Genomic DNA, 17,814 nt, shown 5'->3' with positions numbered 1-17,814 from the left:
CCTCCCGCAGCCCCTCACTTTCTTTCTCTGTCAAAGCTGCCTTTCAAATGCTGATTAGCAGGGAGAGTAAAAGACAAGCAAAAGAGAGAGAGGGAGAGAAGGAAGGAAGGGAGGGATAGAGAGGGAGGGTGTGTGTAACTGAAGCAAGTGGGAGATTCCATCACATACAAACACATTGTAAACTGTTTCCCTGGTCTTATACAAAGTATATCCAACAAATACGTCCACATTACGCACCCAAGTGAGCATCTGCAAAACAATCACACAGAGGGTGCACGTGAACAAGCATTTACACGCACGCACACACACGCACGCGCAGGTGCACCAACAGATTGACGCACAGACACACACAAACATACTCACACGCCCAAACACACACAAATGCGCACACACACACACACAAGCATGTGCATACATGAGCAAATAATCACATTCAGAGACTCACTCAAGTACTCTCTCTCCCGCCAACCTCCCTCCCTTCCTCCACCCTCGGTCCCCCCTTCCCCCTCTCCTCTGTTCGTTCCCCTTGCCCTCAAACACTACTCAGAATATTGATACATCCCCCCTCCTTTTTTCTCTCTCCATCTCTCTCCCTCCATCACTCACTTTCTCCACTGAATACTGATAGGCTGTCTACTCCGTGGTCTGGGTCTCAAATCTCCCCCTCTCTCGCTCTCTCTTCCCCGCTCTCTCTCTCTCTCTCTCTTCCCCGCTCTCTCCCTCCCTCCCTCTCTCCCTCCCTCCCTCTCTCTCTCTTCCCCACTCCCTCCCTCTCTCTCTCCCTCTCTCCCTCACAGCACTCACCCAAAAAAAGAAAAGCAGCTACATAATGGGGAAATAGCTGGAGTTAATGCATTGAGGTGGACATAAAATCAGACAAGTACCATTTTAGATTATGTCAAGCTAAAAATGGGCTTAACATTGTGCGACGGAAAGGGACAGAAGGGAGAAGAAAAGTGCTACTTTGGTACCCGGGCGGGCGACGGAAACGAGCTGACTCGTAGCAACAAAAAGAGAGGCGTGTGAAAAGTTCAGGCAAATGAAGACGCATTCAGTGTTTTGGTCTCCCTGGCTCATTGATGTGAAGGCAGCCACGACCACGGATGAAAGAGCGAGAGAGAGAGAGAGAGAGAGAGAGAGAGAGAGAGGGGCCAGTAGTAAAGTCCTCGTTACACCCCCAGTGGACCCCCACCCCTCAGCAGTTTAAAACAGCCGACAGCCCAGCCACTAGAACAAAAACAACACTGAGCACGGGAGTAAAAAGTTCCCCAACTCAAAAGAAGAAGCCCAAAGCGAGAGAATGGCCTTTTGGGGGTTGTGTTTGTGTGTGTCTACTCCTCTCTTCTGTCTGTTTCAGAGGAAATCCGCTGTGAGGCGGAGAGACAGAGTGGGTGATTTTGCCCTCCAAAACCTTCCTGCAAACGCCCTTGAAGGAGTGACTCACGGGGACGTGTGTCTGTCTCCATATATAATCATCGTACACAGGTTTCAGAATACAGGTCTGTACAGAGTCGCCAGGCACTCCCATATCAAAACAAGGAACCCCCTTGTGTCTTAAAAATATCACCTTGGGAACAGTCATGAGCACAAGTATCAACATTGCCTTAGGGCACCCCCAGGAGTTAGTGTCATTCAGACTTCAATGACCCATATCAAAGATGGTGAATAAATGAAGATGTCCCACTCTGTTTACACTGGAAAAACATTTCAGTTCCGGTACGCTTAATGTACCTATGGCTCTCCCATAGTCACCAATGCATTGGCAGCTGGGTCTGGTCTGCTTATTAGTTCATTGACTGTGTATGAACCAGACATTTTTTGGGGAGTGGGACGTCTCACTTCGTCTTTCGTCTCTGCCCATATGATCACCGATATTGATGTGTGTGACCCTATTGGATGCTAAGAGAGACCCGCCTCCTATACCCTCTGAGCTCACCTGGCTCCGCCCAGCACGCTCAAAAAATATTCTGGGGAAATAGATTAGAAAAAGCTCTTGCGAAATATAATATTTGACTTAATAATACAAATGTGTCATTATTTTTTAATAACAAGAAGTGAAGAACCTTAATGTGAAGTGTTACATTCCTCAAATCTGTTCCCAGTGCCAAAAAAAACAAACAAAAACAGATGTGTTGTTATCCGCTGTGACTATAGAACAAAATCATCAAATACAACGATGGCGTTAACGACTGTAAGAGCTCTATAAAACACATTGCACCAGGTGGCATATAGCAAAATAACAATACGCTTTCTATTTTATCCCTGGCCTGTATGCAACATGCATGAGGGAACATGGAAGACAGAATCTGCTTCATGGAAATGATTCCAAATCGTTCAGAAGATATTCTTAGAGGACATGTACCCATTAAGCCGCCTTTTCCCCCCTTTGTTGAGTGAGCTGCTCTACATTTCATTGAGATGTGTATCAGTCTCGCCCACTGTCTCGTTGATCTCCTGCTCTCCATTCAACAGTGACCCGTTGCTCTCCGCCACACAGTCCTTCACTTCTCTAGTCTTAAAAGTAATTACCACTTTCATTTACTGTCCTCGTTTGTGCTATAGCCTGAGTGGCTCGTAGTAGGCGCCTGGATATTTGGGTGTGTGTGTGTGTGTGTGTGTGTGTGTGTGTGTGTTTGCATACGTGTGTGTGTGCATGCCTGTGTATGATTGTGCATGTGTGTGTGCATTGGCGTATGGTTAACCTCCCCTTGGTCCAATTACTCCAGAACCAAACACTTCTGGTTCCCTCCTCCCCTTTAAATCCCTCACCCCTCCCACCCCACCATCCCCAGTGACAGATCGCACAGCCCCAGCCCCATAAACCTCCTTGGCCAGATCGCACCCCAACCGGCCCTCCCCTTCTAACCCTTTCTACCCCCTCCTCTCCCCAATCTGCCCTCCGCCATATTCCCTTCCTCCACCTCGCCCCCTCAGCCCTCCTCAGCCCCAGGTGAGCTGACGACACAAGGAGGGCAGAAACACCAGGCGCATATTAATCCATCGATCTGAATATTAACAAACCATGCATCCTAATGAGCTAAAAACACAGAGCCAAGTCAAACAGGGCCAGACTCACACACGCAGGCACACACTGTCCTATAACAGTGTGTTGGAGTGAAAGCCCGATCCTCTGACCCACTGCGTACATGCCGAGCATCACGTCCAAGATAAACGTGTTGCCTTTTTACTTTTCACTCAATTAAGACACCTCTACTTTCCCACGTCCTTCTCCTCTATCCCCTCCTGTTGCTTCCTTTGGTTTTCTTTTTATCTTCTCTACACTCCCTCAGTTCAGGCATCCTCTTCCCTATTCTCCCCCTCTCTCTCCCTCCCTCCCTCGCTGTGTATCTCCCGATCTCCTACTCATCCCCGACCCTCTCCCTCCCTACTCTCTCTAGATTACCCCATTTTACGCTCCCCATCTCGCTCTACCTCCCTCCCTTCTATCTCTCTATCTCTCCCTTTCTCTCGGTCTCACCTACTCGATATTCCACCCTTGTTCTCCTGCAGTCTCCAGCACAACTTTTTGACCCAGTTCCTCTCTCCTCCCTGGCCCTCTGATCAAAGCCTGCAGGACGGCATTGCCTTGGGCGGAGGACAGAGAGATGGGGGGGGATGAAGAGATCCGAGGAGAAGAGAAGGGGAAGAGGAAGAGAGGGATAGAGGAGGGATAGAACGCACGAGAGGGAAGGAACGGAGGGATCACAAGGACGGGAGAGGAGCCAGGTGCCCTAACCAGCCCAAGGACAAAAGCTCTTCCTGCTGGCTGATCACAAGTGTGTGTGTGTGTGTGTGTGTGTGTGTGTGTGTGTGTGTGTGTGTGTGTGTGTGTGTGTGTGTGTGTGTGTGTGTGTGTGTGTGTGTGTGTGTGTGTGTGTGTGTGTGTGTGTGTGTGTGTGTGTGTGTGTGTGTGTGTGTGCGTGCCAATCTTTCTGAGGTAAATGAAGTACGACAGGGTCAACGTTAATAGACGTGATAAGAAATGCTAACGGTGGTAAAACATGCCCAGTCTCACTACGCCAACAACCAAAGTAAAACCTAGAAACGAACACTCTGCACTAACACGGTCACGTTTCGCTCAGGACCCTTTTTATATACACCCAAAATAATGTTCAAAATTGCAGCGCAATAACAAACGGCTATTACTGAACGCCGAAAAGCCGCCTGTACGTCGCTTTCCATTCCGTCTCAACCATTTACCTGTATATCTGGGTGAGCGTGTGTGCATATGTCCGCGTCCGTCCGTGCGTGTACGCGGGTGTGTGCCGCTGCGTCCTAAGGTGCTGGCCTTTGTCTGGGGCTGTGGTTGAGGCTCGCAGCAGAGCTCTCCCTACTGGCCCGGTGGGTCGCAATGTTGGTGGGTTGAGGAGAGGCAGGAACACTAGCCCATTTGTACCCAGAGCGGAGTGGCTTGTACTTTAACATTCCCCGCGCATCCCGACAAAGAGCACTAATTATAAATAAATTAGGGACACGACACGGTGTGCCACAGGGGGACCAGCCAGAGGAGCCAGAGAAAAGAGAGACCGATAGATAGAAAAGAGAGAGAGAGAGAGAGAGAGAGAGAGAGAGAGAGAGAGAGAGAGAGAGAGAGAGAGAGAGAGAGAGAGAGAGAAAACAGATAAGAAAATAGAGGGATGGAGCATGGGGAGATGTGGGGCTGGAGTGAGGCGAATGTAAGTGAGATGATATACAAGGCTGGAATGTTCAATGTAAACCTTCACAAACAGCGTACGGGGGACAAACAACCAGATGGGGAGGATTTGGACAACAGAATGTATTTGAACTGAAGTCGAAACTGATCAAGTTGAAACCCTGAAAATAAAACACATTAATTGTATTATTGCTTGTCGATTTTAAAATTGTAAATAGTATAAATGTACCTAAAGAAGCATATAACCATAACTCACGACATACACTTTCCAAGCATTTACTATCTGTCTGTCAAGCTTATCTGGGATGACTTTCAACCCCAAAAAACGCATGACTGCGTGCACGTGATTGTGTGTGTGTGTGTGTGTGTCTTTGTGTTTGTGTGTGTGTGTGTGTATTTGTCCGGGCACACGCGTGTGTGTGTGTGAGCGTGCATGAGTGGTTGTGTGCACAGGAAGAAACTAACCACTATCTAAATGGATCACACTTCAAGAGTATCCAACCTCTTAAGATGCCGTGGGCCTGCTGAAAGCCAGGGGGAGATGGGGGAGACGCTAGACTCAAGGTTACGTCCTGAAATTTAGCAGATGACAGTTAGAACAGCAGGGCTCTGTGCATTAGTTCAAGGGAGAAATAATACTTGTTTTTACTGGGCAGGGGCATTGCGCTGTGATGTGAATGCTTCAAATGATAGAATGACTGGCTTGGGTGTTTAAACAAACAGACATTTTATCCTCTTGGATGTCTCACGAAACAACTGCTCTCTGTCTCATCTTTCAGACGGGGCTGCAAGGCACGGGTCAAAGGTGACCACCCTGTGACACAGACAGATAGTCAACTACGTGACCTGCGATTGGCCCCTGACCCCACGACCTCCCACCGACAACACTGTCGCCATGGCCACTGAGCCGCAGACAAACATGATGCCTGTGAATGAGCCGAGGGGTGGGGGTGGGGGCAGATTGGGCTGTGGAAGCGGAGCAAGGGCATAGGGAAGCCTTTAGGATGGGGGGAGAGAGGTGGAGACAAGGAGGGTGTAGGGGTGAAAGAGTGTCTGTCCCAGACTCCACACAGACACGCATGCACGTGTACACACACACACACACACACACACACACACACACACACACACACACACACACACACACACACACACACACACCGTGTTTCATCATGTATGTTAGTAGCAGCACCATCATCCTCATCAAAGCCCATAAAACAGTCTCGTCTCTGAGAGAGGGGGAAGAGGAGAAAAATGAGAGAAAAAGAAACAGCTTGTTGAATTAGCATTCCTGCAGCGGAGTGGCTGTCTGTTCGCCTCTGGCGGCAGCGGAGAGAGGCGGACACTCTCTCGTGTCCTCACTTTCTCGCTCTCTTTTTCTGCCTCTCTCTTTCTCTCTCCTCCCCCTCTCTCTCTATTTACCTATTTCTATCGGGAACTCTTTGCCTCGTCTCTCTGTCTCTCTCTCTCTCTCTTCCTGCCTCTTTCTGTCTTTCTCTAATCAGCCAGTGTTGTTCAGTTGGGAGAGCCGTGGGCGAATAGGATGCCTCAAGCCACGGTCGCTGGCTGTGTGTGTGTGTGTGTGTGTGTGTGTGTGTGTGTGTGTGTGTGTGTGTGTGTGTGTGTGTGTGTGTGTGTGTGTGTGTGTGTGTGTGTGTGTGTGTGTGTGTGTGTGTTTGTACGTGTGACATTGTGACTGCCTTGAGAGGTATTAACATGGATCTGTCTATCAGACAGTGCCAGAACTAATCAATAGATATTCAAATTTACTGACACATACTGCTAGAGCACGTTTAGGTGACAGACACACAGACACGCACACACATACAGAATGGTGCTCTTTTGCCGTACAATAACGCTCTACATGTTGTTCCACAGAGAACAAGTGTAAAATATGACGTTTTGTAGGTCACAGTACCAAGGTCGAGGACTCATAATACTGTAAGAGGAAATCACTGTATTCCATTCATAAAGCACTTTTCCCAATCCCCAAAAATATTACATTTGTATTTAAATTAGATTGTTAAGATAGAATGAAAGCTTCCCTTAGCGCACTTCAGCCCTGCTTCAACAAAAAAAAAAACATTTTAATCATGTGCCTCGGCTTCTAAACGGTAGAAATCATACAATTGAATGTGCAAATCATAAAGATGAATGTGCAACAGTAGCTGAACTAAAGGAAAACAAGTACACACTGTAAGGAGTAGTCAAAAAGCAGGCACAAATGCATTAAAACAAAACGAATAGTCTATTAACACAGCTCTAAATAGTGCCTTCGGAGCATATTAGCTTTGGAATAATGAGACACTCGTGGCTCGTCCATCCATCGACCTATTAATTCACAAGAACAAAAAGACATCTGCCGAGGGGCTGCGCTTCCTCCTGTCACTTCCACATCTTTATACGACATATTAGAGCAGATACGCTAACACTTTACTTTAATGGTACCTAATACACAAATCCCACAGATGATTATGCCAATACACATCCCTGCTCTTTCTCTCTTTCCCTTTGTCTCTCTCTCTATGCTTGTTCTTCTTTCTTCCTCTCTCTCTCTCTCTCTCTCTCTCTCTCTCTCTCTCTCTCTCTCTCTCTCTCTCTCTCTCTCTCTCTCTCTCTCTCTCTCTCTCTCTCTCTCTCTCTCTCTCTCTCTCTCTCTCTCTCTCTCTCTCTCGCCATCTCTCTCTCTCTCTCTCTCTCGCCCTCTCTCTCGCCCTCTCTCTCTCTCTCTCTCTCTCTCGCCCTCTCTCTCGCCCTCTCTCTCTGTCTCTCTCTGTCTCTCTGTCTCTCTCTCTCTCTCGCCCTCTCTCTCTGTCTCTCTCTGTCTCTCTGTCTCTCTCTCTCTCTCTCTCTCTCTCTCTCTCTCTCTCTCTCTCTCTCTCTCTCTCTCTCTCTCTCTCTCTCTCTCTCTCTCTCTCTCTCTCTCTCTCTCTCTCTCTCTCTCTCTCTCGCCCTCTCTCTCTCTCTCTCTCTCCCTCTTTGCTTCTTCTTTCTTCCTCTTTCTTCCTCTCTTTCTTCCTCTCTCTCTCTCTCTCTTTCCCTTTGTCTCTCTATCTATGCTTCTTCCTCTCTCTCTCTCTCTCTCTCTTGCCCTCTCTCTCTCTCTCTCTCTATCTCTGTCTCTCTCCCTTGGTCTCTCTCCCTAGTTCTCTCTCTAGGGCTGGTCACTCCTGTATTCCCAATGTCATCTGCAATCAGCCATCTTAAATTGATTAATTACACTGGCCTCAGCACAGCTTGATGGACAATCTAACATCCATCCACATACACTCTCAAGAAGACCCCCCACCCAGCACCACCACCCCTTACATGCCCGGTGAGGTCCCCGTCTCCCCTGGTCTCACCTGGTCCATGAGGCCTCTCTAATTGGACATCAATTGGGGGGGGCCCTCCGATCTTCCTCGAATATATGGCTCATGCTAATTGAAGAATTAACTTGGTTGTGACTTTGTGGGGGGAAGAGATGGAGACACAGACAAAATGCTTCAGCTTAAAGAAATACGATAACACACACGGCAAGGGAGTGTCCTGGCAAACCATGGCTAACACATTCACATGCATGAGTGCACCCACGTACCACCTTGTACACATACAGTTGAAATCAGTTGAAGTCGGAAGTTTACATACACTTAAGTTGGAGTCATAAAAACTCATTTTTCAAACAGTCTACAAATTTCTTGTTGACAAACTATAGTTTTGGCAAGTCGGTTAGGACATCTACGTTGTGCATGAAACAAGTAATTTTTCCAACAATTGTTTACAGATAGATTATTTCACTTATAATTCACTGTATCATAATTCCAGAGGGTCAGAAGTTTACATACACTAAGTTGACTGTGCCTTTAAACACCTTGGAAAATTTCTGAAAATTATGTCATGGCTTTAGAAGCTTCTGATTGGCTAATTGACATAATTTGAGTTAATTGGAGGTGTACCTGTGGATGTATTTCAAGGCCTACCTTCAAACTCAGTGCCTCTGCTTGACATCATGGGAAAATCAAAAGAAATCAGCCAAGACCGCAGGTAAAAAAAAACTGTACACCTCCACAAGTCTGGTTCATCCTTGGGAGCAATTTCCAAACGCCTGAAGTTACCACGTTCATCTGTACAAACAATAGTACGCAAGTATAAACACCATGGTACCATGCAGCCATCATACCGCTCAGGAAGGAGACGCGTTCTGTCTCCTAGAGATTAACGTACTCTGTTGCGAAAAGTGCAAATCAATCCCAGAACAACAGCAAAGGACCTTGTGAAGATGCTGGAGGAAACAGGTACAAAAGTATCTATATCCACAGCAAAACTAGTCCTATATCGACATAACCTGAGAGTCTGCTCAGCAAGGAAGAAGCCACTGCTCGAAAACTGCCATAAAAAACCCAGACTATGGTTTGCAACTGCACATAGGGACAAATATCATACTTTTTGGAGAAATGTCTTCTGGTTTGATGAAACAAAAATAGAACTGTTTGGCTATAATGACCATCGTTATGTGTGGATGAAAAAGGGAGAATATTGCAAGTCGAAGAACACCATCCCAAACGTGAAGCATGGGGGTGGCAGCATCATGTTGTGGGGGTGCTTTGCTTCAGGAGGGACTGGTGCACTTCACAAAATAGATGGCATCATGAGGTGGGAAATGATGTGGCTATATTGAAGCAACATCTCAAGACATCAGTCAGGAAGTTAAAGCTTGGTCGCAAATTAGTCTTCCAAATGGAAAATGACCCCAAGCACACTTCCAAAGTTGTGGCAAAATGGCTTAAGGACAACAAAGTCAAGGTATTGGAGTGGCCATCACAAAGCCCTGACCTCAATCCTATAGAAAATTTGTGGGCAGAACTGAAAAAGCGTGTGGGAGCAAAGAGGCCTACAAACCTGATTCAGTTACACCAGCTCTGTCAGGAGGAATGGGCCAAAATTCACCCATGTTATTGTGGGAAGCTTGTGGAAGGTTACCCAAAATGGTTGACCCAAGTTAAAAAAATGGAAAGGCAATACTACCAAATACTAATTGAGTGTATGTAAACTTGAGTGTATGAAAGAAAGAAAAGCTGAAATAGATCATTCTCTCTACTATTATTCTGACATTTCACATTCTTAAAATAAAGTGTTATTTTTACTGGGATTAAATATCAGGAATTGTGAAAAACTGAGTTTCAATGTAGTTGTCTAAGGTGTATGAATCTTCTGACTTCAACTGTAGGTGTACATTTAGACAGTGAAAACGCTGAAAGGCAAAAATACACACACTCACACCAGAGTCAAAACACAGTTCCTAACCATTCAAGCAAATGTTTTTATAATATAATGAGAAATTTTGCAGTGACCGTTACAAATTGGTTTACAGAAACCTTTATCACAAGAGTCTTCGCATAAGATAATAACTCTAATAACACAAGATAACCATTCTGGGAACCTATACTTCCAAGCTGAGCAGTCCACCCTGATACTCCCATCTCCCCTACACACACACACACACACACACACACACACACACACACACACACACACACACACACACACACACACACACACACACACACACACACACACACACACACACACACACACACACACACACACACACACACACACACACACACACACACACACACACATGCTACACCAGCCTCCACGTCACATCAATCACAGCTCCAGACCATAACCCCAAAAACATAGCGTTGCTGTGAGTCCATCTGAAATCATGATGGATTACAACTTCCTAAAGCAATCCCTCCATCTGCCACCGTGATTTAGCTAAAGGCATCAAACTGCCCTGGCCAATACAGGTCTTCCCTCTGTCTCTCTCTGGACTGGGCTCAGTCTCCAAGACCACTGTTCCTAGCCATCAGGGCCTGTATTCACAAAGCATCTCACAATAGGAGTGCTGATCTAGGATCACATTTAGCCTTGTAGATCACAAAGAGTGACATTTATGGGGACCTGATCCTAGATCAGCACTCCTACTCTGAGATGCTTCGTGAGTACGGGCCCAGCTCCCTGGCTAATACAGATCCTCCCTCTCTCTGTTGTCTGTCTCCAGGTAAACTGTTCCTAACTATCAGATCCTCACATCATCAACCCAGGAACAGGGCCTTAAACACAGAGACATCTAGACCAGACTGTTCCTGAATAGCTACAGTACCTCCTCCCATAGTTTTTTTCTTTCTCCAACCCCAGTTGTAACTAACCCGATTCACCTTATCAAGCGGCTGATTATTAGAATCAAGTGCGCTAGATTAGAGTTGGAGTGTAAAACCTACAGGACGGTAGCTCTCCAGGAACTGGTTTGGAAAGCCCTAATCTAGACACATCTCAATGAATTGACTATACATGACAAGCTATACATGACCATTTTTCAACAACAAAAAATAATGCAAAGGCCTTTTATTGTTAATGAATAATAATAATCATAGGTATATTTTAAATAGAGCGTTTCATACAGAATGACAAAGTCGCTTAAAAACAAATACATTAAAAAAAATGTGTCTTTCACCTCCACATGATGATACGGTTCAGTAATGGAGTAGCTTAAAGTGGAGGAGGTGTCAATGGACCAGCCAGGGAGTGAGAACCATTCGTCAGACAGGCAGGCCTAGCGCTCTTCATCAGGCTCCTCCGTAAGAATAATACTAATAATTATTATGATTATTTATTACATTTGTAACGTTTTTTTCCCCATTATACTGTGATAATCTCAAAGTGCATAATTAAAAAAAAAAAGTAAAATAAATAAATAAATAGCTAGATCAATAGTGGCTTAGGGAAATAATTCAGACCCCTTGACTTTTTCCACATTTTGTTACGTTACAGCCTTATTCAAAATGGATTAAATAAAAATCCTCAGCAATGTACACCAATACCCCATAATGACAAAGCCCAATAGTTTTTTTGAAAGTTTAGAAATGTATTTTTTTTAAACAACAGAAATACCTTATTTGCTTAAGTATTCAGAGCCTTTGCTATGAGACCAGAAATGGAGGCCAGGCGCATCCTGTTTTGATTGATCATCCTTGAGATGTTTCTACAACTTGAATGGAGTCCACTTGTGGTAAATTCAATTGATTGGACATGATTTGGAAAGGCACACCTGTCTATATAGGGTCCCACAGTTGAGTTCGAAGGTCCCACCAAGCCATGAGGTCGCAGGAATTGTCCATAGAGCTCTGGGACAGGATTATGTCGAGGCACAGATCTGGAGAAAGGTACACATTTCTGCAGCATTGAAGGTCCCCAAGAACACAGTGGCCTCCAACATTCTTAAATGGAAGAAGTTTGGGCCCACCAAGACTCTTCCTAGAGCTGGCTGCCCGGCCAAACTGAGCAATCGGGGGAGAAAGGACAACCATCTCTGCAGCACTCCACCAATCAGGACTTTATGGTAGAGTGACCAGGCGGAAGCCATTCCTCAGTAAAAGAGGCACGAAAGCCTGCTTGGAGTTTGCCAAAAGGCAAACTCTCAGACCATGAAAAACAAGATTCTCTGGTCTGATGAAACCAAGATTGAAGAACTTTTTGTCCTGAATGCCAAGCATCACTTCTGGAGGAAACCTGTCACCATCCATACGGTGAAGCATGGTGGAGCCAGCATCATGCTGTGGGGATGTTTTTCAGCAGCAAGGACTGAGAGACTAGTCAGGATCGAGGGAAAGATAAAAGGAGCCAAGTACAGAGATATCTTTGATGAAAACCTTCTCCAGAGCGCTCAGGACCTCGGACTGGGCGAAGGTTCACCTTGCAACAGGACAACGACCCTAAGCACACAGCCAAGACAATGCAGGAGTGGCTTCGGGACTACCTAGGCGTCCTCGGGGGCCATGACAACCAATACTTACAAAGTCATCTTTATTTGTAATCTTTTTTAAATAGATGACATTGCTTTGACTGAGAATGTAAGATCTATAACGTTGAGACAGCATCCATTGGCTAGAATTGTGTATATAGAATGTATGACACAAACAATCATTTTGAAATGTAATTCTAAAATCTTCAGAATTCTGAGATTTTTGGCCATAATAAAGAATTCAAGTCAACATTCCAATCTCATTATGACTCAACAATTAGGCTTGGTTACAACCATAGAATTCGGGAATTAGAACTTGGCTACAAGAAGTTCCAAACCAAAGAAAACAACCAGCATATCCATTCACCACACCATAACTTCTCAAGTGTTTCCCTTATTAAATCTTCATAACTGGACAGAAATCGCGGAGGAGAGGTGACACTGAAACAGGTGAGTCAGAGAATAATCATGTGTAAAAAAGTGTTTGCCTTCTAAGCAAATCAGTGAAAGTAGGCCCACTTATTAGCATTTAAGAAATGATACGAATTAGCTTGAGGGTAACTGAAGTTGGAAAACAGGCATGGCCAGACAGTTTTGTGAAAATTACAGGAAAAATAATTTAAAAATTTAAAAAAGAATACATGTTTCTCAATATAGATCGAGTCAGTGAGACGGAGAAAAAGATGACTGAAAGTGAGGAGATGGAGAAAGGCAACAAGATGAGGACGGAACGAGAGAATGAAAGGCAAAGAGAAATGGAGGGGCTGCTCAGAATGAGAAAGGAGATTGAGACTTGTAACCAGGTAGACCACAACCGATGGAAGCTGGAGAGAGAGATGTTGGAGAAAGTCAACAAGGTGAGGATGGAACCAGAGAAAGAAAGAATGAGGCTAATTGAAGAGCTGCTGAGGCAGATAAGGGAGACTGAGGCTTCTATTGAGGTACAGCGAAACCAACAGAAGCAAGAGAGAGAGTTGTTTGAGAAACAGAGAGAAAGCGTCGTGTCAGACAGAAAGAAGATGGAGCTCAAGATGGCAGAGCTGAAGGTGCAGAACATACTGAACTTGGCCGAGATAGAAGAGGTGACAGTGGAGAGTACTAAGCTGTTAGCTGAGAACGAAAGGAAGAGAGAGATGTTGGAGAAACAGAGAGAAAGCTTAGAGGCAGAGAAAGAAAATCTAGAAGTCAAGATGACAAATGTGACAATGCAGAACATACTGCACTTGGCCAAGATAGGGAAGTTGACCGTGGAGAACACGAGGCTGTTAGCAGAGAATGGAAGGCAGCGAGAGGTGTTGGACAAACACAGAGAAAGCGCAGCGGCCGACAGACAAGCGTTGGTGGACAAGATGTCAAAGGTGAACATGTCCGTGGCCAAGTTATGGAGGTTGAGAGTGGAGAACAAGAAGAGACTGTTAGCTGAGAATGAAAGGGTGGCGAAGGAGAGGGTGAGAGAGAGGAATGGATGGAACCTCATAAGAAATGGTTTGAAGACAGATTTGGCCAAAGCAGACCTGGAGAGGAATCAGACCTTAGTAAGCTGGAAGGAGGACAGGGGGAGATGGGCCAAGGCCAAGGCTGGCCTACAAAGAATCTGGGATCAACAGGGGGAAAGATGGATGAAGGAGAAGGAGGAGATTAAGAGAAGGAGCACACTGGCAGCAGAGGAGTGGATGATTGAACTGAGAGAAAAGGAGAGAGCGATAGAGGCCCTGGAAAGAGAAAAGATGAGGATTCTTTGCCTGCATGGACAAGAGAAGAAGGGATGGGAGATGGAAAAGAGAGCGATGGAAAAGGAGAAGTTGGAGATTGCAGGGGAGTGGGAGAGAACGAATAGTGAAATTGAGAAAATGCAAAGGGAGAAAGACAGATGTGCAATAGAGAAGAGAGATATGGTGGAGAGGATGAAAGAGGCATACATAAAGCTGTACCAGATGCAGACTGCCCTGAGGTTCGGAGAGCAAGAGCAGCCACAGGTACAGTACTCCGTTTAACCAGTCACACTTCAGGGCGGTCACAAGTCACCTCCTAATGGTTATACTATCAGATTCAATAGATTAAGTTGACTGCATGCTAGAGAATGACTAATAATAATATCTCAGATCACTGATTAACATGTATGGACTTTCTCTTTCAGAAGGAATCTAAAACTGCCCAGAGAGTCAGGGCAAAGCTAGAGAAGAAGAAGAGGAAAGAAAGAGAGATGTTGGAGAAGAACAAAGTGAAAGAGCTGCTCAGAGCTAGAAAAGCAGAGAGTAAGGAAGAAGTGAAGAAGAAAAAGGAGAGGGTGAAGGCCCACCTGGACGAGGTGGCAAGGAACTATAACGAAAAGAAACAGGGGGAGAAAGAAAGAGAAAATCTGTTGAAAAAGGCGCACATCCCAGACCTTCAACTGAAGAAGTCAGAATGCAACACAGATGGAAAAGTAAATACTGTCGGCTGGCCCTGGTCAAAATTTAAATTCTGTGGAATACTTCATCAATAAAGCATTATGAGCATTTGAGATATTTGTCAGTATTCATTGCCATATGGGAAGAAAGAACACACACGATATAAGAAAGGTATAAGATCTGGATTAAAGGTTGATGTGGTTACTGTGAAGGGATAGATTCCACCAGATCGCAGGTGGAACTGCGTTAGAGATGTCAAATCCACAAGCATTGCATTGAATTGGCTTATCATGTACACTGCCAATGGATGCAGAGAGAGAGAGAGAGAGAGAGAGAGAGAGAGAGAGAGAGAGAGAGAGAGAGAGAGACAGACAGACAGACAGACAGACAGACAGACAGACAGACAGACAGACAGACAGACAGACAGACAGACAGACAGACAGACAGACAGGCAGACACCTGGGCTCTGTATCAGACTGAGCTTAATAAATACATAGCGAACAGGCCTCTAATACTGCTGCTGTGAACATGTCCAACAGCAATACTTACAACCTGGACATTTCTGATTATGAGTGCTGCTTGCCACGTGGTATCATAGGGAATACGTTCATGATACAGCTACTATCTCTGTAAATTACCAATACATACAGTACCAGTCAAAAGTTTGGACACATTCAAGGGTTTTTATTGATATAGACTATTTTCTACATTGTAGAATAATAGTGAAGACATCGAAATTATGAAATAACACATATGGAATCATGTGGTAACCAAAAAAGTGTTAAACAAATCAAAATATATTTTATATTTTTGATTCTTCAAAGTAACCACCCTTTGCCTTGATGACAGCTTTGCACACCTTTGGCATTCTCTCAACCAGCTTCACCTGGAATGCTTTTCCAACAGTCTCAAAATTGGAATCATCAGACCAAAGGACTCTACGAAATGTTCCGGATTGACTGACCTTCATGTCTTATTGTAATGGACTGTTGTTTCTATTTGCTTATTTGAGTTGTTCTTGCCATGATGACTACATCATGAAGCTGGTTGAGAGAATGCCAAGAGTGTGCAAAGCTGTCATCAAGGCAAAGGGTGGCTAATTTGAAAAATCTCAAATATAAAATATATTTTGATTTGTTTCACACTTTTTTGGTTACTACATGATTCCATATGTGTTATTTAATAGTTTTGATGTCTTCACTATTATTCTACAATGTAGAAAAAATGTCAAAATAAAGAAAAACCCGGGAATGATTAGATGTGTCCAAACCTTTGACTGGTACAGTACATCAGAAGCGCATCAACAGAATACCCTTATGTGCGTGAATGCCTAGTGTGTTGATGTATATGTGTGTGCCAGAGGAGGCTGGTGGGTGGAGCTATAAGAGGACGGGTTCATTGTAATAGCTGGAATGGAATTAATAGAACGGAGTCAAACATGTGGTTTCCATTTGTTTGATGTGTTTGACACCGTTCCATTTAAGCCATTACAATGAGCCCGTCTTCTTATAGCTCCTCCTACCAGGCTCCTCTGGTGTGTGTCAGTGGTGGACGTGCCTCCGATGAGCAACACTGCTCTTACCCCCTCATCCCCCAACAGTGGCTCTCACCTCCATCCCTCTCCGGCCCTCTCTCCTGTCCCCTCTCCTCCATCCCTCTCTGGCCCTCTCTCCTGTCCCCTCTCCTCCATCCCTCTCCGGCCCTCTCTCCTGTCCCCTCTCCTCCATCCCTCTCTGGCCCTCTCTCCTGTCCCCTCTCCTCCATCCCTCTCTGGCCCTCTCTCCTGTCCCCTCTCCTCCATCCCTCTCTGGCCCTCTCTCCTGTCCCCTCTCCTCCATCCCTCTCTGGCCCTCTCTCCTGTCCCCTCTCCTCCATCCCTCTCTGGCCCTCTCTCCTGTCCCCTCTCCTCCATCCCTCTCTGGCCCTCTCTCCTGTCCCCTCTCCTCCATCCCTCTCTGGCCCTCTCTCCTGTCCCCTCTCCTCCATCCCTCTCTGGCCCTCTCTCCTGTCCCCTCTCCTCCATCCCTCTCCGGCCCTCTCTCCTGTCCCCTCTCCTCCATCCCTCTCTGGCCCTCTCTCCTGTCCCCTCTCCTCCATCCCTCTCCGGCCCTCTCTCCTGTCCCCTCTCCTCCATCCCTCTCTGGCCCTCTCTCCTGTCCCCTCTCCTCCATCCCTCTCTGGCCCTCTCTCCTGTCCCCTCTCCTCCATCCCTCTCCGGCCCTCTCTCCTGTCCCCTCTCCTCCATCCCTCTCCGGCCCTCTCTCCTGTCCCCTCTCCTCCATCCCTCTCTGGCCCTCTCTCCTGTCCCCTCTCCTCCATCCCTCTCTGGCCCTCTCTCCTGTCCCCTCTCCTCCATCCTTCTCCGGCCCTCTCTCCTGTCCCCTCTCCTCCATCCCTCTCTGGCCCTCTCTCCTGTCCCCTCTCCTCCATCCCTCTCCGGCCCTCTCTCCTGTCCCCTCTCCTCCATCCCTCTCTGGCCCTCTCTCCTGTCCCCTCTCCTCCATCTCTCTCTGGCCCTCTCTCCTGTCCCCTCTCCTCCATCTCTCTCCTCTCTCCTTTTTCTCTCCATCTCTCTCCTCCTCTCTCCCGAGGGTTGACTCTGTGTCCCTGTAATCCTGGCAGTGGCCCCGGCCGAGACCCCATCAAGCCCCCATCGGCCCCCGTCAGGGATTAGTTAGGGTTCACACTGGGGCCCCAACACAGAACAAAGCCAGACACACCAGGGACCAAGGGCCAGGGACCATGGCTACACACACACAAACATTCTTATTTGCATAAGTGTAAACAGAGCACTGCTTAATGCCCTCGAAAACACACACACACACATTTACATTCTGTGTACACAGGCCACAGCTTAAAACCCCTAACTACCCTGAAACACACGTACGCTCACACACTGGTCTCACAATGGGACCAGCGTCTTGACCGTTATACTACAATAGACAGGGAACAATTTCAGACTCAATGTTAGCTATTCAAGTCAT

At 46.2% G+C, this 17,814-nt stretch overlaps 1 protein-coding gene across 2 annotated transcripts; it reads left to right on the top strand.

Moving 5' to 3' along the window:
• The first annotated feature begins 12,950 nt into the window (after window positions 1–12,950).
• Window positions 12,951–14,943, top strand: LOC118396930 (trichohyalin-like). Of its 2 annotated transcripts, none has more exons than XM_035791324.2 (2): window positions 12,951–14,416; window positions 14,581–14,943. In XM_035791324.2, exons 1-2 carry the CDS (start codon window positions 13,082–13,084, stop codon window positions 14,923–14,925), a joined length of 1,680 nt encoding a protein of 559 aa, XP_035647217.2. In that variant the 5' UTR covers window positions 12,951–13,081; the 3' UTR covers window positions 14,926–14,943. The 2 variants fall into 2 exon arrangements, with proteins under 2 accessions (XP_035647217.2, XP_035647216.2); XM_035791323.2 differs by having other exon boundaries at window positions 14,578–14,943.
• Window positions 14,944–17,814: the final 2,871 nt, after the last annotated feature.

This window comes from Oncorhynchus keta, chromosome 18, assembly GCF_023373465.1.
Source record: "Oncorhynchus keta strain PuntledgeMale-10-30-2019 chromosome 18, Oket_V2, whole genome shotgun sequence".
NCBI classification, from domain to species: Eukaryota; Metazoa; Chordata; class Actinopteri; order Salmoniformes; family Salmonidae; genus Oncorhynchus; species Oncorhynchus keta.
The sequence above is the reverse complement of the archived record's forward strand: the minus strand, read 5'-3'. Positions and strand labels throughout refer to the sequence as shown.